Raw genomic sequence first — 27,434 nt, 5'->3', positions numbered from 1 at the left:
GAAGAGAGGCTGTTACATTGCATTTATTGAAAGGAAAAAGTAGCCGCCAAATGGTAAACTTCCGGGTAATGTAAAACTACATTAACCACTATTCTTTGCAGTAGAACCAGGAAACTGCGCATGCTCGAAGACACCAAACCGGTTATCGCTTATAGTGACGGCGATGAGACGTTATTGCGTGCTGTCAACATTCTGGTGATGTACGCGGTAAGCCTTAGAATTGAAACAAAGCATTTTGTCCGTCTGTTCAAAGCGTAAAACAGCTCTACAGGAGGCATTTAAAAGTTAGTTTAAATGGTTTAAGTTGGTCATAATAACGTCACAAGTAACTAGCGTAAAAGACAGCCATATTGGTTTATTGATGATAGTAATTAAGATTTGCTAAATACTATTACCGTCCATTTTGTTTTAGTGTGAAAGAATTGCACTAAAATAATGATTTTCGGTTGTTTTTTTTCATTATGCCTTTAAAATATTAGACACAATTGTAATACTAATGCATTGCAAAGAAGGAAAGAAGAAAAGTATGGATCATCCCAGAATTGGATGACAGTTTGGCTTCAAAATTGGAAAAAAAGACAATTCAAATGTATGATTTTCTGCTTAATATTTATCAGTCATTGGTTATAAACTACCAAATTCCTGAGCATCTCATTTTAGACATTTCAATGCTCAAATTGTATTATTATTATTTTTAAAATATATATTAGCATAATCCCAATGGCAAATACCAGATTAGCAAATCCGTGCTAAAATTAAATTGGATATTTTTTTCGGTATTTGCCTGATTTGCAATTCTTAAACTCTCCTACGATGCTTTACATCTATTTTTATGCTAATATTGCATCTGGGGTATGTAGAGGACAACTTCAGAAATGTACTGTTTATTGATTATGGCTAAAAATGTTGTTTTAACAAATTTATAGACAAAATCAGTGCTGCAAAATCTACATTGCAAGATGGGAATGACTGTCTTCCACCCAACTACAGCATAAATCCCCCCGCTTGAAGGATGTCCAGGAAGATCAAATTTGTTGTCGTCAGTTCTTCCGGTCATGAGGACAACTTTAGTGCCAAGGAGCTCATGGTCCATGCCCCCAATGTCAGTGGTTGGAGGTCCAGCAGGTTAGTTTATCAACCTTATTGCACTGTAGGTGTCTCCATAACATTGATTAAATCTCAGTTTAAAAATCTTAAAAAGCTTAAAAAATATTTAAAATTTTATTGACAAAAAAACTACATTTATACATATATATATACATGTATGAAATTAAATATCGATATAAAAAATAATAATTCTGTCCTGTCTAAGCACATTGTTGCACATTTCAGTTTTTATTACATTTTTTATAGTGTGCAAATCTGTTTTGCAGTAGTTGATTCCTTAATATTAGATTATGTGTCAAAGTGGCGGCCCGGGGGGCAAACCTGGCCCGCCGCATTATTTTGTGTGGCCCAGGAAAGTAAATCATGATTGCTGAGTTTCTGTTTTAGGATCAAATTAAAATGAAGATTATAGATTTATATTAAATTTCCTGATTTTCCCCCTTTTAAATCAATAATTGTCATTTTTTAATCCAATTTTTCTGTGTTTTTAGTTCAAAAATAATTTTGTAAAATCTAAAAATATATTTAAAAAAAGCTAAAATAAACTTTGTTTTAGATCTATAAAAAATGAATATTCAGGGCTTTTAACCCAGTTTTTTTAATCCATTTTTTTTACTAAATCTAAATATTATGTCTAAAATGGTCCGGCCCACATGAAATCAAGTTGACGTTGAACACGGCCCGCGAACCAACCCGAGTCTGACACCCTTATATTAGATTATATTGGGAAATAGTTAAATCTGACAGATTTGAGCTCATTTTTACTCTTCAGAGCAAGTAATATTTAACAAGTTTTGGGGGAGCGGAGTGCAAAATTGCTTTGAGTCTTTCCTCGTTAGTTTTTTTAAACTATATGATCTCGATTTTTAATACTGTACTCAAAATATGGGGTTGTTTTATTGATATACCATTTCCCACAGGTCGTGTAGTTACCCTCAGCAAATCACTTTACAATTGGTGGAAAGAACTCGAGTGAAGAAGCTTCAACTTCTCGCTCACCATTACCTGATCCCAACTAAGGTGGAGTTCTACATAGGCGACGGTCCTTCCGATCCCAGATCGTCAGCCATTGTTGGCCAGCTTCACAGGCTGGGGTGAGATAAATCATTTTTTTATTATTATTTTTAACCCTGTGTCACCAAAACGATCCAACTCTAATACTCTCAACGCAGTTACGTGTCGTTGTCGGACAATGAGAAGAACGGCTTCCGAACAAGAGAGTTGAAATCCGTCCATGTTGATGCTATTGGAACATACTTGCAGATAGCATTCCACAGGAATTATGCTAACCGCCACAATCGCTATAATCAGGTAAATGTAATATAGAGCAAAGTGTTTTTAAATCTAGATTTATCTCATCTCATTTTCTGAACCGCCGGGGGGTGCTGGAGCCTATCTCCGCATTAACTCGGTTTCATTTGAGCCGGACCATTTTAGATATAATATTTAGATTTTTTTAATAAATGGATTAAAAGCCCTGAATATTCATTTTTTTTATAGATCTGAAACAATGTTTATTTTAGCTTTTTATTTATTTTTTTACATATTTTTAGATTTTACAAAATGATTTTTGAACTAAAAACAGTAAAAAATGATTAAAAAATTCCAATTATTGATTTAAAAGGGGGAAAATCAGGAAATGTAATAAACATCTATACTCTTCATTTTAATTTGATCCTAAAACAGAAAGTCGGCACTCATGATTTACTTTCCCGGGCCACACAAAATAATGTGGCGGGCCAGATTTGGCCCGCGGGCCACCACTTTGACACCTGTGACTCAAGGGCTGCAAATAACAAAAAAAACAGAAGTATAATAATATACCAAATACATACATTTACCTTTTCACCTCTGCTTTTGCTAAATGTTTCGAAGCTATTACAAAGTTGAACATCAATAAGCACTGTTTGTAAAAATCTTTGCTCTAGTTTTCTTTTACTTGTCTAAAATACTTTTAATTTTGGATTGCAGGTTGCTCTGGTGGCTATTAATGTCCTGGGCGAACCCTTGGTAAGCAATGCTTTTTACACTCAAATTAGACCAGCTCTTGTAGTTACATCAGTCTCGCCGCTGGTGGTGCTGTTGTGCCATAGTAGCGTGAAAATTCCAATTTCCTCCTGAAACATGGAGGGTCGTCATTCTCTGTCTGATTGATTCGGGGGCTAAATTCATGCCAATAAAATCTCTTGTGGGCTGGCTAGTTCATTTTCTGGCAAAAAAAAGTTAATTTACTGGTCGCCATTGGTGGCAGTTTTAGTGAACGGGGTTGAGTGTATATCAAGAGTTGTTCCCGTTTTCTGACTCTTATTTAATTCTTGTGAATTTTTTTATGATTTGTCACTCCCCAGCCAAGCCGAGAACAGCTGATCGAACACTCCTTCAACGGCACTCCACTGGAAGTCGCCTTGGATGCGAACCTAGCCGGGTGAGAACATTCCCTCACAAACTTTACAAAAAACAGGAATTCCCTCAAACATAAGCATTCAAATCTGTTCCTCCCAGTTGAAATGAATTTGACGTCTATCATTGTCAGTGTATATGTTAATTGTGTATTTTCCCATTCAAAAAATAACTCAATTTTCAAGCTTAAATGACATTTTGCACTGTTAAAGGCAACCAGTGAGTCACTTAAATGTCTGGGTACATTGCTTGCTGACGTGCTATATTTAGATTATTTTCCCATTCAATAAAGAACTAAATTTTCAAGTGTAATTGGACATTTTTGCGCTGTTAATGGCACCCAGTGAGTCAATTGACTGCCTGGGTACATTGCTTGCTTATGCGCTATATTTACAATAAAAACTTACTTAAAAACAAAAAAATCCACAAAAAGTATACAAATTGAAAAAACGTACTTATTGTTTTTTCCTGTGCAAAAGTAGTTAGACAGCGTACACAATTTGAAACGATCAAAACATTTATAAAATGTGGGAAAAGTTCACAAGTATGTCATATATTAGGGGTGGGAAAACTTTTGGGCACAGGGGCCACATTAACTTTAAAAATTTGACAGATGGGCCGGGTCAGCACAAGATACGATACATATAAAAAAGTGCATCCGTTAACAGTACATATGAAACATAAACAGAAAAAAGGACTCAAATATTGAAATACTCATCACTCATCATTCAAGTAAAAAGTTTAAAGTACAAAGTCAAGTAAAAATGAATGTATTAAGAAATATTTAAATGTCATTTAAAAAAAAAAGATAAAGGGGCTGTAAAACACGAAAAAAATAAGAGTGGACAGAGCTACTGCCACTGGCGTCCGTGTGACGGCGCCATCTTGGGGAAAAAAACATTTGGACAAAATCGGCCGGATTAAAAAGCCTAATGGGCCGTATGTGGCTCGCGGGCTGTAGTCTGCCATATATTTTCACATCCCTTATTTTTTTTAACCCAGAAAATATGAGACCATGTCCCCCTTTGATGACCTGGCCTTTGACATGTACCAAGACCCAGAATTGGCCCGTATTATCCGCCATCTTGATCAAAACAGGCAAGATTTGCTTCAACGGGGGAGATTTGAGGAGGCCAAGTATCTGAAGCAGGCCATTGCAGATCTCCAAAAGGTAGAGTCCTAACCACGGGTGCCTAGAAAAGTAGGATTTGTATTTCTTATTTTTTTGCTTGGGACAAAACTTTATTCAACAGTACTTGCTAAATGTTGCTCAGATTCCCGTTTGTTTACAGTGTTGCTATGGACACCATGAATTCTTAATAAGGTCTAAGTTCTCAGGTCTAGTCATGACTTTCTTACTCAAGCACATAGTCGGGAGTAAGGTGATAGCGACGGCACTTGTCAGATGTTGCCATGGTAATCTGAATACGAGGATTCTGCGCCGTTAATGACAACCTTTATTTAGCTTGTTTTGTTGAGGAGAGCCTCAGCCTCATAGCCTCAGCACAAAAGCTTTTTGAAAGTCATATTGGTGCTGTGAGACAGGGTATTAGCGCTAAAAGTCAAAACAAGACTATGGGAATAAAGGTTGGAGAAAAAAAAGTCAGAAAAAATCGTAGTATTATGAAGCTTAAATTATAAATTGCAAGGCAGGTTGTAATGTTACAGTATGGACGCATGTGGCTAATTTAGCTAGGTTAGCTGCTATGTACTTTTGGAGTATTATTGGGAGTATTCCGTTATTGTTTTGTTTTAAAGTTAGTTTCACAAATAAGGAAATCTTTAATCCTTTGGCACATATATCAAATTAGCAATTTTATACTTTTTTTGTAGCTAAAATTGTTAATTTTAATGGAGGCATTTATGAGCTATGTAAGCTAAAGATAATTAAGCGGTTTTATTTTTTTTTATTGTTTTACATTTATTCCAGTTTTTTTTATTAAGAATATTTTCTTTAATTTAAAATGTACCATTTTATAGCAAAAGAAATAAAGTAAAAAAGTGGACTGTTTGTTCCCATTTTTTAAAATGTTAAACACAAGATGAATAAAAATAAAATACTGTTAAAAGCTCAAAAAAGGGGGGAATCTGGTCAATTGGATCAAAAACATCTCTAAAAAGTACCAAAATAAAAAAAATCAAAAAATACGATAATTAAATAAAGTACCAAAATAAAAAATAAGAAAAGTATGATAATTAAATTAATAAAGTACTAAAATAAAATATATAAAAAATATGCTAATTAAATAAATTAGGTACCAGAATAAAATATAAATAAAAAAGATAATTAAAGTTTATATCTGACAGTAGAAAGAGGGTGAGAATTCAGATACAGAAAAAAATATCGATTTGCTGTGAGCCCTACTTGTAGATGACACTGGTATTTGTATATTTTGTATTAAACATCCCAATGACATCTTTTCTCTGTTCTGTTCAGGCCGGTGAGCATTTGGCAAGGTTAGACGTGGAAACGCAATGCGCCATGGGAAAGGAGGAATACGATCTCGGCAAGAAGAAGAAGCACGAAATGGATGAATACCGGAGGAATGTCTACCAACAACTTGAGGCTCACAACCTGTTGAATACAGCAATGGTCAGAGCCTGAGTCCCTTTACTATGTATTTTCCCAAGATAACATTTACTCTTTTGCCTTTGTCTTTAGATCACAAGTGTTTCGGGGTCACATATGGAGGAGCCCTCACTCTCAACCCCAACTTTTGACTCACAAATGGTAGAGAAAACCTCCAAATCTCTACCAAGCCATTTTTCAGACTCTAGTGGGCTTTCGCCAAAATGGAAAAACTTACCTGACACGCCACGTGCATCTTCGTCTACATTCCAGAAGTTGGATGTAAGTACGACTCTACTTACATGGGAAGATTATCCTTGGAGGGCTACTTTTTTTACGCTCCACACAGCACCGTCTGTAGGTTTAAGTTTCGCGACTTAATTAAAAGTTTGTAACAGATGACTGACTCCCTCGCCAGATCGGGACTGATCTTTGAGGTCAGGTATAAGGCAGAAGGCAGACAGGTAGCCCAGGGAACAAAGCAGGGCTAGATTTACTTTACAGTGATTCCGGGTATTTTCTGGCGTATACGTGGTATTTGTCACAAAAAATTATAATGACTGAATCGAGGCTACCACGGCTTATATGCGCACAAATTAGACTTGACTAAGATGTACCCTTAAAATTGTCTATGAATGAAATTCAAGAGAAAAAATGTATCTAGCAAAACACATGAAAAACTCACTGCCATTGCTCGCTCAGTGTGAAAAGATAAACGGATAAAGCGCTTAACAAAATTTATTTTGACTTTTGAAAAAATAATGACTGAATCAAGGCTACAGCTTATATGCGCATAAATTACACTTGACATGCACGAAATGCCATAACGCAAGATAAAGTGGCCGATACGGTCATTTCTTTCAAAATAGAGAAAAGATAAACAGATAAAACGCTTAACAAAATTAAACATTTCAACAAAAAAAAAATACTTAATCGAGGCTACGGCTTATATGCGCATAAATTACACCTGACATGCAGAAAACGCCAAAACGCGAGAAAATGTGGCCGATATGATCATTTCGTTCAAATTAGAGAAAGGATAAACAGATAAAACACTTAACAAAAATTATTTTGACATTTCCAAAAAAAAAAGACTGAATCGAGGGGACTACGGCTTATATGCGCATAAATTAGACTTGACATGCACAAAAAACACCATAACGCAAAACAATGTGGCCGATATGGTCATTTCTTTCAAAATAGAGAAAAGATAAACAGATAAAACGATTAACAAAATTTATTTTAACATTTCCCCAAAAAACAAAAAATGACTGAATCGAGGCTACTACGGCTTATATGCGCATAAATTAGACTTGACATGCACAAAAAACGCCATAACGCAAGAAAATGTGGCCAATATCCTCTTTTCTTTCAAAATATAGAAAAGATAAACAGATAAAACGCTTAAAAACATTTCTTTCAACATAAAAAAATGACTGAATCGAGGCTACGGCTTATATGCGCATAAATTAGATTTGAGATGCACGAAACGCCATAACGCAAAACAATGTGGCCGATATGGTCATTTCATTCAAAATAGAGAAAAGATAAACAGATAAAATGCCTAACAAAATGTATTTTGACGTTTATATTTTGGACTTCATAATGCGGCACACGTTTTCAACCAAGACTTAATTACGAGTAAAATAACGTCTGTCCAATTCAACTGCATTTTTTTTTTGTTAGTTTAGCAGTGATCCTTATGACGATCGTCCGGTACCAGCCCTTCAGAGAAATGAGCAGCTTGTGGTGGCCAACCAGAGCCCTGCAATGGACAGCTCTCCCCTACCTGATCTGCCTACCCCCGAAGTGGACCAAGAACCAGCGCCACTATCGGAAAAGGCTCAGAAGGAGGCTGCCCTGCCGATAAGGGTCTTTGGCGAGGATCTGGTAAGAAGCAGAACATTTACTCCAATAAATTTATATAGATATATTGTGAAGATAAGTGCTACAAAAGTGAATGAATGACCAAATCATGTTTTTTCTTGGTATTTATTTTCCAGGTAGCCAGTGCATATTCCACTTTCTGGTCACATCGAGAGGACGCACTGCTAGCCGTGCAAAAGAAACTTTCAGAAATGCCTTCAACGACACCCAAAGAAGAGCTGAGGCGTATGATAAGAGGCGCCATCTTTTTGGTCAAGAAGGCCCTCCTGGAGAAAGTTCTTCCGGTAATTATGTCATTTCTTAACCTACGATTTGTAGATTAATTCCTTGAATATCGTGGTTAATGTCAACCAGATATGGCCACGATAATGGAAAAATCGCTAACTAGGGTCACCCCTATTATAATGACTTTTTTAAAAATTCAGTGCCGAGTCCTAGTAGTAAGAGTTTCAGTGTGAATTTTCACATTTTTTTAATTAACTCATAAAAAATTAAAAATACTACCGTATGAACCGGGTTAGGGTTACCGTAACTGCCGCTTAATATACCCGGGTATATTAAATGATTTTTGCTTTTTTTGAACCTCCTGTTTGTGCGCCATTTAATATACCCTTTCTGTTTAATATACCCGGGTATATTAAATGATTTTTGCTTTTTTTGAACCTCCCGTTTGTGCGCCATTTGATATACCCCTGCCGTTTAATATACCCGGGTATATTAAATGATTTTTGCTGTTTTGAGCCTCCCGTTGTGCGCCATTTAATATACCCCTGCCCCTTAATACACCCCTGCCATTTAATATACACCTGGTGTTTAATATACCCGGGTATATTAATTGATTTTTGCTCTTTGTGCCTCACGTTGTGCGCCATTTAATATACCCCTGCTGTTTATATATTGTATATTAAATGGGAATTCAGCTTTTTTGGCAAGATTTGTATGGTGTTCATGGGGGGCATAATTATAGATACTTAAGTTCATTAAAAAAATTCCAAGTCAGACTTTATTCAGCAGTAAGTAGTTTTAACCTGAGCAGTAAGTAGTTTTAGTAGTCTAAAAAAACGTTAATGCACCCCGCCACGGGATAAAAAGTGCGTAATGGATTGTCCCTTCCCATTTGTGCGCCATTTAATATACCCGTGCCGTTTAATATACCTGGGTATATAAATTGGGGAGGTGTATTAAACCACAAAATACGGTAATAGCAGAAACAAATACGAATAGAGTTGCAATAATCGAGGGATGACTGTACTACTGCTTTTACAATCCTTTATAAACCTTTTTTTTGTTATGTTCCACATCACATTTTAGGTTTTCCAAGCTTCCTTGAAGTTGCTGTTGTTCATGTTGAGCCAGCTGATCCCAGGTCTGGGCCGAGGGGAGGTGACCTACTGTTTAGAAAACATCTGGCCCAACTTACTTTCCAGTACTGGAAACTCCATCAGCCGCTTTCGAGTCAGTGCCACAGCCTGCATTCAGGTATTGGATAGCAAAGACACAAACACAGTGAGAAGAGCTTAAAACGTTCATAAAATGCAAAATAGGTTGAGATGAGCAGGAGTAAATATCTTTAACAGAAAGGAAGTCCTCGGTTATGATGGCCTGGGACAAGGGTGGGCAAACAATTCCACAAAGGAACTTTTTCATTCCAACCTATTTAGAGGACAGCTTTTTGGTCAATTTGTTGTCCTACAAGTGCAATCAGCGGGTTGCAGTCAGGTCATTCTTATTTCCGTGGAAACCACATTGCTTAAATGTAGGGCGTCAAATTTGGGTTGTTTCGTGGGCTGTATTAACGTCAACTCGATTTCATGTGGGCCGGACCATTTTAGATATTATATTTAGATATATTTGTTTTTATAAATGGATGAAAAGAACTGGATTAAAGGCCCTGAATATTCAGTTTTTTATAGATCTAAAACAATGTTTATTTGAGTTTTTTTTCTTAGTAAGTGAAAAATTCTTTTAATCATTTGTTTTTTATTTCAAAAGGAAACCACATTTTTCTTTAATTATTTTTCATATTAGATTGGAAGATAGAAAATAAATTTCTGATATTACAAAATGATTTTTTGAACTGAAAACAGAAAGAAATAATTATTAAAAAAATTACAATTATTGATTTAATAGGGGGAAAATCAGGAAATATAATATACATCTATACTCTTCATTTTAATTTGATCCTAAAACAGAAAGTCGGCACTCATGATTGACTTTTCCAGGCCACACTTAATGATGCGGCGGGCCAGATTTGGCCCCCGGGCCGCCACTTTGACACTAATGGCTTAAATTAGTCTGTGCTGGATTTGTTGGAACAAAAACCTGCACCCACTGCGGCTCTTGAGGACAGGATTGTACGTAATGGTTTTCTGTGTTTGTGGGTTTAGCCAAATGAAGAGCAGTTACCACGGAAACAAAGCTTAACATACAAAGAATGGGACAAGTAGAGATAGATTCTGGCTCGTTGGTAATGATGCCGTGTTCAGACCCAATGATTGCATAAAAATTCCCTGATCATCACTAAATGCAGTTTTATGATCTCAGAGACCTTTTGTCGTGTGTGTGTTTTGCTTCCCGTTTAGGAAATTGCTGTCCTGAAGGATGTTCGGGCTTTGCAGTTTATCCCTGTTGAGCTAGTGAAGCCTTTCAAAACCAAAGTCCCTGCTCGTCTAGCTCAGACAAGAGCCGAGCTGCTTCAAAGTCTCCTGGCCGAGCTCGGCTCAGAAAACTCTGGATTCACGATGGAAAATGTCATGACGGTAAAACACTTCTAAACCAAAATGTATTCATTTGTAAAAGTTTGTTATTTGATTCATTGTATGTCACATGACCTTTTAGAGTCGGGTTGGTTCGCGGGCTGCATTAACGTCAACTTGATTTCATGTGGGCCATTTTAGATATAATATTTAGATTTTTCTTTTTTAATAAATGGATTAAAAGAACTGGATTAAAATCCCTGAATATTCCGTTTTTTATAGATTTAAAACAATGTTTATTTTAGCTTTTTTGAAATATTTTTTTTTGATTTTACAAAATGATTTTTGAACTAAAAACGAGAAAAAAATGATTAAAAAATGACAATTATTGATTTAAAAAAGGGGAAAATCGGGAAATTTAATATACATCTATACTCTTGATTCTAATTTGATCCAAAAACAAAGTCGGCACTCATTATTTACTTTCCCAGGCCACACAAATTGATGCGGCGGACCAGATTTGGCCCCCGGGCCGCCACTTTGACACATGCGCTTTATATTATGCATGTTTTAGAGTCTGCTAAAAGATATTCTCATCATATCAATCTATTCTAATCATATTGATGATACCAGGTGGCTATATGCAAAAAAAAACATATCTTATAAGTGCATTATGTCTTGCCATTCATTTAAAGACAAAACAAGGCTCACCATTGTACTTGCTTCTTGAAACTTTTGTGCTTAGTCAGACCCTTCATGCAAATAACTTCAGATTGTCAGGTTTTTCCCTTAACTTTTCCCACTGAGGTAGCATTTGTTTGCATGTTTGCGCATGCTTGCTTGTTGCCATTGTACTGAACACTTCCCAAATTTGCTTTGGGAAACACTAGTAGTCATGATTGGGATCTAGCTTGACTGGCTGGGGGTTGGCCTTTTCTTTGCTCAAATGAAACGGCTGGACAAGGAACTTGCGCACATTCCTTTAGTTAGGACATTTTACACAGAAATTCATTCACCTTTTATCACAGCATTCACAGAAATACTTCCATACCATTCGTACAATGGATTGGGAGCTTTATTCCCAAATCTCAAGGTCATGAAATGAGAAGAAATCAATCATAAATGTCAAATATTTATTGTTACTCTTTGCCAATGTTCCCTCTACATTACTCTTGTCTTCTCTGCGCAGCAGCAATCATATGGTGCACAGTAAATAAAATTCAAACTTTTTTTTACCCCTTTCCCCATGATGGCGCCGTTTTTGCGGCAGCCAGTGGCAGTAATTCTGTCCACTCTTATGTTTTTTTTTGTGTTTTACAGCATGTTTTACATGAAAAATTAGAGGGAACAATGACATGCACCTGCTTATGGCAGGTGTGACACTGGTGTGCCCATAACGAGCAATGATGATGTCACTCACACTGGGTACTCAGTGCCATGATTAATCGACAAATTACAAAAACAATGAGGAATTCATTATTTTGATAGTCGCTTTATTGTTTTGTGACCTGAAAATGATCCTGTTTATGTTTATTTCCGCATTAATTTTGAGTTTTACGTTCGAAAAAAATAAAAGAACAGCAAAACGGCAACATTCTATATTACGTTAATTTAAGTGTTTTTTTTGAAAAATGATTTTGTATAAAAGCAAAAAAATAACAATACAGTAATACCTTGACATACCAATGCCCCAACATATGAGGAATTTGAGATACGAGTACAATTCTGAGCAAATATCTGCCTTGAGATACAAGACACATTTTGAGATACGAGCAATGTTCCCTCTAAGCTGCAACAGTGCGCTAAGGGAGATTGTCTTTCTACTTAGACCAACGAAAAATTAGAGGTAACATTTTTTGCACTGTTGAACGCAACAAGCAAAAATCACATTACTAAATAAAATCAAAATGATGAAAAAAAAATCATTTAAATTTCCATGATCAAGTTTTTACACTTATTGTTCAAAACTATTAGAAAATGATCATCTTTAACTATCAAAACATAACTTTTGTAGTTGTTTACCTCTGCATAGTTAAAATCAAGAAGTGCACTTTTTTAATATTAACATTCATAATTGATCTCTTTCAGTTCTGCACGGCAGCGTTGGAGCATGAAAAATCTGGCGTTCGAGAGTTGGCGGCACAGATCATTTTGTCCATGTACAAGCGGCACAGTTCAGCTGTTCTTAGCTACCTTCCACCACGTAACAGTGCTCAGAAGAACTTCCTCTTCAAAGCCATATTCGAAAGCATTGACAAAGTGGACGGAGAACTGCTGGACTCTCCGGTAAGACATTTATTTGAGATACGAGTAAAATTTTGAGAAAGTATTTATCTTGAGATACACAACAAATTTTGATATACGAGCAGACAGCGGACGCGAGAGGCTGCTCATAAGAACATCATGGCCGTTGTCTTTCTGGTCGCAACCCCCTCGTGTAATGTCTCAACGAGCACTGGGCGGAGCCGTGCATTTTTTTCAGTGTTTTTTTTTACCCCGTTATTCAGTGCGAATGGTGGAGCGATCGCTAATATGAGAGGAGTATATACTACTTCTCGTTGGCAAGTGGTGGTGGTATTATGAAGACATTTATTTGCATCATCATCAGAAAGTCAGTGTGGAGGCGGGGCCAATAGAGCCAAAAAATAAATAAATGCCGGAGCCATTTCGAGACAAATTCCAAATACGGTATGCAGCTATATATTTCTAAGTCAGGTCTCCTACATAATGCACTATTCCAGTTAGAGTCATCATTTAGCCCTTTAAAATCTGTGATATATAGTATATAGTTTGAATAAATGGTGATATAACAGTGCTTAGGATACACATGGTAGCATTGAGCTATTTACACGGAATGAGCTATATCAGAAGGGAAGATTCTAATGAAAGACAACCTAAAGCACAATAAGCCATAATGTTGGCTTGGTTTGATTGACAGTTAGCAGTTAAAAAATATAGCAGCTAACACATTTAGTGGCTAATACTCACCTCCCAAAACCTGGCAAACCAAACCCCAATCTGCTAAATGACAGACTACACTCTGCAACCTAAACCTAAATACTGACCATTTTCCTTCATAGGCAGTGAAGCTAGGTTAGAAAAAAAATCATTTGCACGCCGCAGTATTCTGCGACGCTTGAGGACCATACCTTTGGTGTGAGATGAAAGTTTGGTACCAAAATTTCAAACAAAATTAGAATCAAGTTTAGTGTAAGGTTAGATTAAACTTATTTTTTTAGTGTTTGCATCATATGTAATGTTATGTTATGAGCACGTTGCCGTACAAAAAGCTAGAAGCTGTTGCTGTAATGTTTATGTCTAAGCGTAATTTGCAGTACCAGCAAGGTACCGTATTTTCACGACCGCATTATAAGGCACACCCTCAATGAATGACATTTTTTCCATATATAAGGCACACTGTATTATAAGGCGCACTGTCTATTTTGGAGAAAATTTAAGACTTAAGAGCGCCTTATAGTCGTGAAAATACAGTAATTGCTATTGACTTCCAGGTATGAAGCACTCACTACACAGTCACCTCTAGAGCCAGCCTATTGATGTTTTGGATTTTTTGGTATAAAATCTTGCAGTGGGGGAGGAGCTATATGATGGAAGATTTTGTAAACTGAGATGGCATCTGCATTTTTAACAGTATTGTTTCAGTTCAGGCGTTTGTGTTTTTTTAATATCCGACAGTGGTGGTTTTTGGTTTTCTGTTTTTTCCATATATAAGGCGCACTGGATTATAAGGCGCACTGTCTATTTTGGAGAAAATTTAAGACTTTTAAGTGCGCCTTATAGTCGTGAAAATACGGTAATCTTCCCATGACCTAATTGCCCCACCTCAAATGTCAAACGCCAACATACATGATGACGTCTTTGTCGCTCCAAATGTATGGAAAGCTTCAGGTTGCTAGGTTGTACTGCTTATAACCACCGTCAAAGTAAACACCGTCCATGAATAATACATTGACGCTACTAATTCAGGGTGTTGGTCCATAGGTTGTCCAGATGGAAAATGAGGAGATCCACTCCCTTCAAGAGCAGCTGGCTGCCTTTAAAGACTTTACAGTAAGCCACACCTCCAATTTACACTTTTCTGTCGACTGTGTACAAATAATACTGCCAGGCTTTTTTTCTCACTAGAGTGACAAGAAAACATGTTGTTTTTAATCAACAAATGACTGGCAAAATCAATTGGAATGTTTGTGTCATCTTTTGAACCCTAACCGTCCAATCACGTGTCTTTTGTGTACTAGGTGAAGGACGGAAAAAGTAGTAAAGAACACACGGCCAAGAAAGTTGTTGCAGCAGTTGACAAGGGGTCTCAAAAGGGTGCCAAACAAAGTACGTGTTGGTCTTTCCACATTCCTGTTTGTTCTGGTTATCTTTTCTAAATGTGCAAAGATAAGTGGCAAAAGCCATGACTTGTTTTTTGTATAGTTTACTTGTATAGTATACTTTTTGTATGGTTTACTTATATAGTATACTTTTTGTATACAGTGTTAACTCGCTTATCGCGGTTAATGGGGACCCCCCGCAATAAGTGCATTTCCGCGAAGTAGGGGTGCCCCTTCAAAAATGCTTAAAGAAACATGTAGCACGTGCACAAAAGCACCACCAAGCAAAAACATCATAGTAGTCCGGATGGAGGATCTTCTGCAGTTTTTTTTGCACGTAAGAAACATTGTTATTGGGAGTTGTGAACATTGTTTTTTTGGGCGGTGAAGATGTGCCTGTGGACAGCCATGACATCATCAATACCATTCCTGAACTCTCACCATGTTATTGACCATTTCTTTGGCCTTTTTTTGATGCAATTACTAATTCTTATTGAATATTTTGTTTCCACCTCTTGTAAAATGATGTAATTTATAATTTTAACTTAATATCTTTAAATTTATTTTTATTTTTTTCCTGAAAAAAATCTGCGAAGCTCTGAGTCCGCGATATCTGAAGCGCGAAGTAGCGAGGGAATACTGTAGTTTACTTGTATAGTTACATTTTGTATAGTTTCTTGTATAGTTTACAATTTAAATTCCGTACTTTCTTGCATGTATGCTGTATTTGTCGCTCAAAAAAATGATGACTGAATCTAGGGTACGGCTTATATGCGCATAAATTTGACTTGAAATGCACAAAACTGCAAGGTAACAAAGACGAAACGCCATAATGCAAGACAATATGGCCGATATGGTCATTTATTTCAAAATAAAGAAAACATAAAAAGATAAAATGCTAAATTAAATGTATTTTGACATCTGTGAGTGAAATTCAAGAAGTAGAAAAACGTATCTTTGCCCGAAACGTGAAAAAAGGCCGCCGCCATCTTACCGTAGTTAAACGTGCTCTGATTGGCCAGATTTGAGTAGCCTTCATGATACATTTTCGTAATGTTTACCATGTCAGCACATCTGAATAGTTGTTAAGTTTGATTAAAGATCTCGTGGTTGATCAAGTTTGATTAAAGATCTCGTGGTTGTTCATTAAAATATCAGCTTTGATTCGTGCGTGATGTGTATCTCATGCGATTATTGCACCCAGAGATTTTCCCTTGAAAGTAAGACATTTGTACTTCCTATTAAAACCATGAATATGGAGGTGGAAATTGTGAATCGGGCGTTTTCTATGAGAGAAATCGTAAAATTATACGATTTTATGACAATTTTAAAGGGGAGGCGGCCAATATCCGAGAAAATTTAGTAGTACTTAAGTTAATTTCTTTGCAGTTACGCATGAAAGTTTCTCTTTTGCCATAACTCAACTTTATTGAGATATAAAAGAAGCACTGCCTAATAATAATAATAAGTAATTGTAATGTACATCATCTGAAGGTTTTAATTAATCTAAAAGTTTCAAGTTGTGACAGAATTCCTCTCTTTAACAGCCGTTGCCAAATTCCCTCCGAAAACGACAACACCCACAGTTGAAGTGCAGCAATCTATCACAGACCTGGATAAGTAAGTTCTTGTATCCATTGGACATTTTGTAATAATTGCGATCTTTATCTTGTGCAGATATGCAATCTAACACAATAATTAGCAATGATCTGTCTGTTTTGGAAGGTTTTATCAGAAATCAATGAATGCTTAGGAACTGTATTTTCTGACTGCCTTTCCCTTACCTATCAACTTATACGTTTTTACAAGTTTTTTGATCATTTCAAATTATGTACACCCTATAACAACTTTTGTATGGGATTTTTTTAAGTGTTTTTTTCTAAAACCGATCTTTTACCCATTTTGGCTCTGATCTGGATCATCTCGGTCACTAGTAGCAAATGAAAACGTCATTGTCGACTGCTAATATTGTCATACTTTGAGTAAGATATATTTCACTCTATAAATATAGCGGGTCAGCAAGCAATGTACCTTGACAGTCAGGCTTTCAACGTCATACAGCACCATTTACCGAATCTTGAATTTAGTGCATACTGATTGGGCACCCCGTCCCTGACAAATTTAGACTTTTAAGTGCACCCTATGTGAGTAAATACGTACCATGTTGTGTTTGTACGGTTTTTTTTAATTGCTTAATAAGGGGAATTTCAATCACTAATAAGGGGAGCGATTGGCCGAGGTTGACAAGCATGCTATCCATTTTTTTCGGTGCCCGGACGTTTGGTCGCTGGTCTTGTTTTTGCCGGTCAAATGGTGACAAAGAGTTTATTGTTGAAACCAACTCTCAAAATTATATATGAGTGAGAGAGAGTTTAATATCTAAGAGAGAGAGTTTAATATCTAAGAGAGAGTTTAATATCTAAGAGAGAGTTTAATATCTAAGAGAGAGAGTTTAATATCTAAGAGAGAGTTTAATATCTAAGAGAGAGAGACTTTAATATCTAAGAGAGAGTTTAATATCTAAGAGAGAGAGTTTGATATCTAAGAGAGAGGGAGTTTGATATCTAAGGGAGAGTTTAATATCTAAGAGAGAGAGTTTAATATCTTAGAGAGAGTTTATTATCCACGAGAGAGAGTTTAATATTTAAGAGAGAGAGTTTAATATCTAAGAGAGAGAGTTTAATATCTAAGAGTTTAATATCTAAGAGAGAGAGTTTAATATCTAAGAGAGAGAGTTTAATATCTAAGAGTTTAATATCTAAGAGAGAGAGTTTAATATCTAAGAGTTTAATATCTAAGAGAGAGAGTTTAATATCTAAGAGTTTAATATCTAAGAGAAAGTTTAATATCTAAGCGGGAGAGTTTAATATCTAAGCGAGAGAGTTTAATATCTAAGAGAGAGTTTGATATCTAAGAGAGAGTTTAATATCTAAGGGAGAGAGTTTATTATCTTAGAGAGAGAGTTTAATATCTAAGTACTCCATAATATCTAAGTACATTTGACCGGCGACCAAAAGACCGGCGACCAAAAGACCGGCGACCAAACGTCCCGTCTCGTTTTTTTCCAGCTTGTGTATCTTCTGCCATAAGACGGACGACTCATTCCTCCACGACGGATTAGACATTCACTACTGGAAACATTGTCCCATGTTGCGACTCTGCAACGAATGCAGACAGGTAGCGAAAAACCAAATCACTCTTCATGGCGACTCCAAATCTACCCTGTGCTGTGATGTATCCTATTTCCAGGTTGTGGAAATCGCCAGCTTCACTGAACACCTTCTAAATGAATGTCAAAACAAGTCCAAATTTAGTCAATGTCAACGTTGCTCAGAGGCGGTGATCACTGAAGATATGAGCAAACATGTCCAGAGTAATACTTGTAAACGTAAGTAAATGTAATGGAAAAAAAATGCTTGTCTTATTTTTAATGACCTCCACAAAGGCTTTAGGATGCCTTCCAGACTATAAGGTATCTTAAAGGTGTCCCATTTCTTTTGCAGCTTGTGTCTCAGGTAAACCTTCCAGCCACTGCCCTTTGTGTCATGCCAACTTTTCTTTTGGGGAAGAGGTAAGATTTTTAAGTGTTAGAAAGGCCAAGATTGACAGAATTAAATTAATTTGTGCCATTCCATAGGCTTTCGCGTATTAGCCGCACCCTTAAAATCATTGAATTGTACAATTTCTCTCGTATAAGCCGCCTCCTGATTCACAATTTTCAACTCCATATTCATGGTTTTAATAGGGAGTACAAATGTGTTACTTTGAAGGGAAAATCTTAAGAAAAATTATAGCATGTGGTATTTCTGAGATACTTTATGAATCGATTGCTGGATTGCACATTCTGAAAGTGTGTTGCCTGTGTGTAGTTATTTCAAAAAGGAAGTTGCGTGATCAGTACAACCAAGAAAGTGACTGAATAAGAGGAATATTCTAGTACAGGGTGTCAAAGTGGCGGCCCGGGGGCCAAATCTGGTCTGCCGCATCATTTTGTGTGGCCCGAGAAAGTAAATCATGAGTGCCGACTTTCTGTTTTAGGATCAGATTAAAATGAAGAGTATAGATTTATACCAAATTTCCTGATTTTCCCCCTTTTAAATCAATAATTGTAATTTTTTAATACATTTTTCTCTTTGTTTTTAGTTCAAAATAATTTCCTGATTTGCCCCTTTTAAATCGATAATTGCTATTTTGTAATCCCTATTTTATTTGTTTTTAGATCAAAAATCATTTTGTAAAATCTAAAAATATATAAAAAAACTGAAATAAACATTGTTTTAGATCTATAAAAACCGGAATATTCAGGGCTTTTAATCCAGTTCTTTTAATCCATTTATTAAAAAAAATCAATAATTGTCATTTTTTATCATTTTTTTTCAGTTTTTAGTTCAAAAATAATTTTGGAAAACCTAAAAATATATTTGAAAATAGCTCAAAAAGCATTATTTTAGATCTATAAACAAAACGGAATATTCAGGGATTTTAATCCAGTTCTTTTAATCCATTTGTTAAAAAAAATAAATTAATAATTGTCATTTTTGTGTCATTTTTTCTGTTTTTAGTTCAAAAATCATTTTGTAAAATCTAAAAATATATTTACAAAAAATCTAAAATAAACATTGTTTTAGATCTATAAGAACCTGAATATTAAGGGTTTTCAATCCAGTATTTTAATCCATTTATAAGAAAAATTGTCATTTTTTAATCATCTCTTCCAGTGATAATTTTACAATTGGCACACTGCGAGTCCCAGGGATTCGCTTGTCTGAAAACTGTGCGTCCCAGGAAACTTGTCACGAGTCCCAACATACTACAGATGCAAATAAAACATAAGCAACGATATATAAACATTCAGATTTAATTTATTTATTATATGGTTTAGGGTTAGGGTTTATTTATCATTGTACTAGTCTTTCAGCTCGTAGATCCTCCTCTCTTTGCAGCCAAAAGTCTTTTGAAATGTGCGTATTTTTCCTTGCTTCCCCCGTTTTGCTTCATGATCATCGATCGAATCTTCTGCAGTTCTTTTCTTACTAGTTGTATTTTTAACTGCGAAATAAGTATCCAGACTGTTTTGCTTTTTCTGAAACATTTTTTATCTTTCTTACACTATTACGAAACTCTTGCTATCGCTTTCTCTCCTTCGTCTGCTAGTGTCTGCTAGTCTCGCGAGAATTATTTCGCAAAGATTATGTGGAATAAATTGGTTTGCTATCGGATATATGTGTTTTGGTTTTTTTTTTGATAAAAATTTCTTTGCGTCCGAAAAAAGCACATTACTTGAAATTGTGCGTCTGGAAGAAAAGCTGTGCGTATCAGACGCAGGACGCAGAGGTAACGAGAACACTGCTCTTCTGTTTTTAGTTCAAAAATAATTTTGGAAAATCTATAAATATATTTACAAAAAATCTAAAATAAACATTGTTTTAGATCTATAAAAGAACTGAATATTCAGGGCTTTTTATCCAGTTCTTTTGATCCATTTTTAAAATAAAATCTAAATATTATATCTAAAATGGTCCGGCCCACGTGAAATCAAGTTGACATTAAAGCGTCCCGCGAAACAACCGAGTCTGACACCCTGGTTCTAGCATCTCCTGGTCACAAAAACTCGCTGTGGTCTCAAAACTAAGACATGTCATGTCTCCTTACCGCAAACACGCCCTTCAGAATTGCCCAGGTGGAAAAAAAAAAATCATGACCAGAAAGTCACATTCTGCCTGCCAGAAACCTCAAGCTAATGCCATGAAAGGCCGTAGTGTTCCTCCATCGAGAGGACCGACGGTTGCCTGTAACCGTCCCCCGATTGAAAGCAGGGCTGACCGGACTGAACTGACTGAGACACTTTTGTGCTTTTTGCAGGCCTGGAAGGCTCACCTCACGGGCAGGGAGGGCTGCAAACAAAACTCTCGCAGAACCGGCGTGTCCCAGGGAACCCAGCCAGTACAAGGTGAAGCATTCATACTAATCCTTTCGCAGTTGGGGAGCGTCTTTTAGAGTGCAACATTTGTCCGTCAGCCTTCATAATTATAGGGCAGAAATTCTGCTGAGGCACATGATTTTGAGTCATTTTGCAGAAATGTTTGGTTGTGAGGGGAAAATGGTTTTTGGTTGAAGTCAGGGGTGTGCAAACTTAAAATCTGTATGCTTTTATTTGTTAAAAATTGGATTAGAATCCGGTAAAAAGACAAAATCAACAAAAAATGACGGTTTTCAGAAAGGGCAAATTAGTTTAGCAAACTATTAAACAGGCATTTTGTATTAAAAACTCAGAAAATTAAGAAAATTTTAAATAAATCTATGTTCATACTAATAAACAGGCATTTTATATCAAACTAAGAAAAATAGAAAATATAATAAAACTATGTTCAAACTAATAAACGCATTTTTTTATCAAAACTGAGAAAAATAAATAAATCTATGTTCAAACTAATAAATAGGCATTTTTTATCAAAACTAAGAAGAAAAAAAAAATCTATATTTAAACTAAGAAACAAACATTTTGTATCAAAACTGAGAAAAATAAATAAATCTATGTTCAAACTACTAAACAGGCCCTTTATATTAAAATAAAAGAAAATAAAACTATTAAAATAAATATATGTTCAAACAGGCATTTTGTATCAAAATTTAAAAAAGAATAAATAAATAAAAAATGTTTAAAATACTAAACGGCCATTTTATATCAAAACTAAGAAAATAAAAAAATTAAATAATTATATGTTCAAACTTATGAACAGGCATTTTGTTTCAAATATTAAAAAAAAATTAAAAAAAATGTTTTAAAAAATTGTTTAGCATACTAAACAGCCATTTTATATCAAAACTAAGAAAATAAAATCATTCTGTTCAAACTAATGAACAAAATTTTGTACCAAAACTAAGAAAATTACAAAAATTAAACTAAATCAATGTTCAAACTAATAAACAGAAATATTGTACCAAAACTAAGAAAATTAAAAAAATAAATCTATGTTCAAACAAATAAACAGGAATTTTGTATCAAAACTTAGACAATTTAAAAATAAATAAATAAATCTATGTTCATGTTGAGTTTAAGCGTGATTGGTTGTTTGTCTCTCCGTGGCCTGCGATTGGCTGGCTACCAATTCAGCGTGTCCCCCGTCATCTGGGATAGGCTTCAGCACCCCCCACGATCCTAGTGAGAATAAAGCAGTTCAGAAAATGAATGAACATGAAGCTACATTCCATTAAAAACAAGAATCTTACCATTGTTGGGGTTCTTCTCGTATGTTTTTGATCAGGAAGGGCCGTCACGACGACAAAGCTTACCCAATCCTCGTCGGTGGGTCCCCGAGGCAGAGGGAGTCGAACCCCGTCCCTGGAACCTCGCCCGAGAGGACATACCCCCGGGAAGCGGTGATATTTCAATCGTCTTTTAAGAAAAGTCCATTTAGATTTGATGGCAATTTTCAAAATGGCCACTAGTTGCCATTGTTTTCATATCAATAATGGAAATTTGATGATATTTCAGACTTGTTTAACTCTTGGAAAGTACTTTTTAAGATAAATACAAGCTGTAATATAAATATAAAAGATGGCCGCCATCATCTTGGATCTTAATGCCAACTAAGCAATTCTTTATGATGGAGAATTCTTATTTTGATGAGATTTATATATTTTTTTGCAAGCCACGGTAGTCACAATTGGTGACCTTTGACCCCTATTGTAATCGAATAAACAAAAAAACCTGCAAAGTGAGAAAAATGTCACATTTTTATGATTTAAATCCTAATAGATAGGATGTTTTCGAAATACTATCTCATTTTAGACCCATTTTTGTATTTAATAATAAAGGTTACTGAGTTTTTATATCATATTCATGTAGTTATTTGGTTGATGAACCAATCAAATGAGATTTTTTTTGTGCTCCAGCACCCCCGCGACCCTAGTGTTACGGAAGATGATTGTATTTATTTCCATTTTTTTAATTTCATCCATCATTTCAGTTTGTATGTATGAATTTAAGCTTTTCAATATTTCTATCTTGAGTTTTTAGTGACTTATTTTATGTTTAATTTATTACCAATATTTTTAGTAACATTTCAGTTGATTGACATATTACATTTAATTTTTATTCAGTCTTAATTCAGGTCAACTTTTGATTTATTTCAAGTTTATTAATAATCTTCGTATGTAAGGATTACATTATTCCCTCACTCTTATCCTCACATAGGCCGCGGGGGGTGCTGGAGCCTACCCCGGCCAATATTTAGATTTTATTTTTATAAATGGATTTAAAGAACTGGATTAAAATCCCTGAATATTTAGTTTTTATAGATCTAAAACAATGTTTCTTTTAGCTTTTTTTTAAATATATTTTTAGTTTTTACAAAATGATTTTTTAACTAAAAACACAGAAAAAAATGATTAAAAAATGACAATTATTGATTTAAAAGGGTGAAAATCAGGAAATATAATATACATCTATACTCTTCATTTTAATTTGATTCTAAAATAGAAAGTCATCACTCATGATTACTTTCCCGGGCCACACAAAATTATGCGGCGGACCAGATTTGGCCCCTGGGCCGCCACTTTGACAAACATGCTTTACAGGAACCCAGGGTTGAACAATAGGTCTCAGATCTGTGAAACACACATGCTAACAAGATTCCCCCACTAACTCCCACGACATGCGATTCAGAGGATAAAGACACAAAGACAAACAGTCAATGATAGTATGATGATAATATTTAGTTGAGATATCCACCATATTACAAACAAAAAATTATTTTGCACTACATGTACCCTGATATTGTTGTCAAGTAAATTCTTTGTCCTGTAAGGCTTCAAGAGTCACCCCATTATTTTTTTTACTTGAGATCCACAAGGCTCAAATTCAAAATGGCACCATAGACCTGAACCATAGTGGTTTCCCAAAAGTCAAACTGGAAAAATGTCCGTATTTCCTCCCATATAAGCCGTATTTGTCGTTTAAAAAAATGACTTATTCAAGGGTATGGCTTATATGCACACAAAATAGACTTGACATGAAAATGAAAATCAGACATAGGCATTGTCGTCGGTAATCGGCATTGCACATGCACGGTCATTTCAAAATAAGAGAAAAGATAAACCGAGAGAACAGTAAACAAAATTAATTTTGAAGCCTATGAATGAAATTCGAGAAAAAAACGTATCTTTCATCAAATGTAAAAAATGCTCATGCCTGCCGTTGCTCGCTCAGGGCACCGCCATCTTACGGACACACTTCCATTTCTGAAGATTTTCCCTTCAAAGTAAAACATTTGTACTCCTATTAAAACCATGAATATGGAGGTAAAAATTGTGAATCTTGGGTGTGGCTTATATGTGGGAAATTGTAAAATTCAACAATTTTAATGCATTTTCAAGGGTGCGGCTTATACATGGATGCGGCTTATATGAGTGAAATTATAAAATTAAAACAATTTTAATGCATTTTTAAGGGTGCGGCTTATACTCGGACCTGGCTTATGCAAAGGAAATTGTAAAATTCAATTATTTTAATGCATTTTTTTAAGGGTGCATCTTATAAGCGGACACAACTTATACAAGGGAATTTGTAAAATTCAAGAATTTTAATGCATTTTTAAGGGTGTGGCCTAGACACGGGCGCGGCTTATACAAGGAAAATTGTAAAATTCAACAATTTTAATGCATTTTTAAGGGTGAGGCTTATACGATGGAAATTGTAAAATTCAACAAATTTAATGCATTTTCAAGGGTGCGGCTTATACGAGGGAAATTGTAAAAATCAACTATTTTAATGCCTTTTTAAGGGTGTGGCTTATACGAGGGAAATTGTAAAAATCAACTATTTTAATGCCTTTTTAAGGGTGCGGCTTATATGAGGGAAATTGTAAAAATCAACTATTTTAATCCCTTTTTAAGGGTGCGGCTTATATGAGGGAAATTGTAAAATTCAACAATTTTAATGCATTTTTAAGGCTGCGGCTTATACACACTAGCGACTTATACGCAAGAAAATACGGTAACTCAAGAAATAGATTGCAAAAAAAAAAAATCCTTCCAATGGCGTCACACGGAAGTCCTCATTGCACAAACCAGTTCTTCCCTTTGCACCAACCTCCACATCTTCAGAAGCTCTTCCACACTCAGTTTATGCACCACCATTAAATTCTTGTAAAAACACGGCTCGCTATTCATAGTGCTCACCCTTCTCCGGGTAATACCAAAGGTCCTGAAACCCGGGTGTGTCTCTGGGCTCACCCCCAACCTCTGTAGACACATCCCCAGAAAGACATCATCAATAGGGTACAACTCCAACTCTTGGGACGCCACAAATAGCCTCCTAGCTAACTCCGAGGACATTAAGAAACCCCCTCCTCCTACGTACGGGGGATATGGCTTATCAAAAAGCTCCCTGGGGATGTAATATTTACTCTGCCTATTCCGAATCGGAATAGCTTTGGAGATAGTGTCCCCCACGAATAAAACATCGTCCTGGCGTTCCTCCATCTTGAAACCGATGAAGTCCAACAAGTTGTCGGTATTAACGAATACATCGTCGTCACCCTTGAAGATAAACTCCACGTTGGGGCAGAAAATATGGAACCACTTGAGGAAGTTAACTTCTTTTAGAGTCAAATTAAAGAAGGTATCCATGAAATCCCATTGTAAGATGTCCCCATATAAACGGTCTTCGTACTCAATCAGTTTTTGGAGGTTCTTAATGTCCTTTCCCATGGAAGGTCTACCCAAAAGAAAGAGGGTCTTAATCTTCTTATTCCCAACTGTTGTGTATTCTCGACCCCAAGTTTGCCGAACCGCTTCACGCCGGTCATGCTGCTCGATTACCGACTTAACCACCATGAGGAGATGGACTCCTTCACCCTCACATTTTTCCGGGTGGTTAATCAACATAGGGAAATACCTGCAGTGTCTATGTAAGATAAATTGATGGAAACGTGGGTCTAATCTCTGGAACCAGTCCTTGCTTCTTACAGTGCTGTCTTCCCTGCATTGGAGTGTCTGTACATCCCAGGACGGAGTACTTATCCTCCTCCCTAGGGTCGTCACGGTGGTGGACCCCTGGGTTCTCTGTGGGACGCTCTTTTCGGGGATTTTGAGCTTGTGGATTAAGAGGAGAGAAGCGAAGAATAAGGAAAGACTCAGTAGACCCAGTCGTTTTCTCCGGAAAAGTTGTTCCATCTTGTTTAGTAGTCGCCACCATCTTCTCTCAACTGGGTGTCTCTATCCCGGGAAGGACCCCCAAGAGAATGCGCCCCCATGGCGGAGACGCCAATCTGGAGAGTGAGTGAGACACAGTCGTGTGGGACTAAAATGTCCCACGTGGACCCACCCCCATTATACACACACCTCCTTCCAATACTATTCTCTCCTCCCTCACTCTTTTTTTTACACCAAATTCCGAACCGAGTCCCAATTTAAGCCTTATTTGAATTTAACATATCCCTTGCCCCTGACACTTTAACCCACTGGTGTCAAAACTGTGGTTGGCGGGCCAGAAGTGGACCCGTAGGGCAGGAATTGGGGACCTTTTGACATAGTTATAAAACTAGTCCCATTTCATTTTCTCAACTGCTTAACCCTTTTTGGCTATAATTTAATTTATTTTTTATCCTTATTTGAATTTGACATATCCATTGCCCCTGACATAGTAACCAAGTGGTGTCAAAACTGGTCGGTGGGCCGAAAGTGGACCCCTAGGGCAGGAATTGGGGACCTTTTTGACTTAGTTATAAAACGAGTCACATTTCATTTTCTCAACTGCTTTATCCCCACTCGGGTCGCAGGGGGTGCTGGAGCATATCCTAGCTGACTTCAAGCAAGAGGTGAAGGACACTCTGAATTGGTGGCCAGCCAATCGCAGGACACAAGGAGACAAACAAGTATTCATGCTCATATTCATACCTAGGGGCAATTTAGAGTGTCCAATCAACCTACCAGGCATGTTTTTGGAATGTGGGAGGAAACTGGAGTACCCGGAGAAAACCCATACAGGGAAACATGCAAACTCCACTCAGGTGGACTAACCTGGATTTGAACCCAAATTGTCTTAGATAGTCATAATCAATTCATATTTTCATATTAATCCTGTAGAGGCATCATCTGTATTTAAAAGTGAAATATGCATTTTTTAAATCAATTTTTCTGTTGCTTTGATGCATTCATAGTAACTTTGTGTAAATATGTATTACATACATTGCAAGATATACCAGTGAAATAATTGTTTCTAACAAAAAAACAGCCAAAATAGCTCAATTTAATCACGTTGGACTATTTAAAAGAAATTACTGAACTTCTACTATTTAAGTGACTTGCTCCCTCTAGTGTTAAAGATAAGAAAACGGCATTTGTTCCTGTTTTCTTCCGGCGCACAGATGACATCTAGTTTAGTATTAATGACATCAATGTACAGACTGATATGGGGGCGCAGGATAACTA

General features: G+C 36.2%; 2 protein-coding genes across 3 annotated transcripts; one reads left to right on the top strand and one right to left on the bottom strand.

The window, feature by feature from the left end:
* The first annotated feature begins 75 nt into the window (after positions 1-75).
* cep104 (centrosomal protein 104) lies at positions 76-22,669 on the top strand. 2 transcript variants are annotated; one of them, XM_077729178.1, is made up of 22 exons: positions 76-207; positions 927-1,125; positions 2,028-2,201; positions 2,280-2,418; positions 3,079-3,117; positions 3,456-3,532; positions 4,510-4,678; positions 5,945-6,100; positions 6,170-6,358; positions 7,763-7,966; positions 8,080-8,247; positions 9,275-9,442; positions 10,546-10,722; positions 12,748-12,945; positions 14,662-14,730; positions 14,919-15,006; positions 16,547-16,619; positions 18,068-18,176; positions 18,249-18,387; positions 18,503-18,570; positions 20,862-20,949; positions 22,265-22,669. In XM_077729178.1, exons 2-22 carry the CDS (start codon positions 1,013-1,015, stop codon positions 22,381-22,383), a joined length of 2,724 nt encoding a protein of 907 aa, XP_077585304.1. In that variant the 5' UTR covers positions 76-207; positions 927-1,012; the 3' UTR covers positions 22,384-22,669. The 2 variants fall into 2 exon arrangements, with proteins under 2 accessions (XP_077585304.1, XP_077585313.1); XM_077729187.1 differs by having other exon boundaries at positions 139-207; positions 991-1,125.
* A 2,249-nt stretch (positions 22,670-24,918) lies between these two features.
* Positions 24,919-26,323, bottom strand: b3gnt7l (UDP-GlcNAc:betaGal beta-1,3-N-acetylglucosaminyltransferase 7, like). The gene has a single exon (XM_077729198.1). It carries the CDS (start codon positions 26,175-26,177, stop codon positions 25,044-25,046), a length of 1,134 nt encoding a protein of 377 aa, XP_077585324.1. The 5' UTR covers positions 26,178-26,323; the 3' UTR covers positions 24,919-25,043.
* Between the last annotated feature and the right edge of the window lie 1,111 nt (positions 26,324-27,434).

The sequence above is a fragment of the Stigmatopora nigra genome, chromosome 1 (genome assembly GCF_051989575.1).
Source record: "Stigmatopora nigra isolate UIUO_SnigA chromosome 1, RoL_Snig_1.1, whole genome shotgun sequence".
NCBI lineage: Eukaryota > Metazoa > Chordata > Actinopteri > Syngnathiformes > Syngnathidae > Stigmatopora > Stigmatopora nigra.
The sequence above is the reverse complement of the archived record's forward strand: the minus strand, read 5'-3'. Positions and strand labels throughout refer to the sequence as shown.

Coding starts and splice junctions, on each gene's coding strand:
- cep104 (XM_077729178.1), top strand. CDS start 1,013: ATGTCCAGGAAGATCAAATTTGTTGTCGTCAGTTCTTCCGGTCATGAG. Junction 3,533..4,509: donor TTGGATGCGAACCTAGCCGG/GTGAGAACATTC, acceptor TTTTTAACCCAG/AAAATATGAGACCATGTCCC. Junction 12,946..14,661: donor GAGAACTGCTGGACTCTCCG/GTAAGACATTTA, acceptor GTTGGTCCATAG/GTTGTCCAGATGGAAAATGA.
- b3gnt7l (XM_077729198.1), bottom strand. CDS start 26,177: ATGGAACAACTTTTCCGGAGAAAACGACTGGGTCTACTGAGTCTTTCC.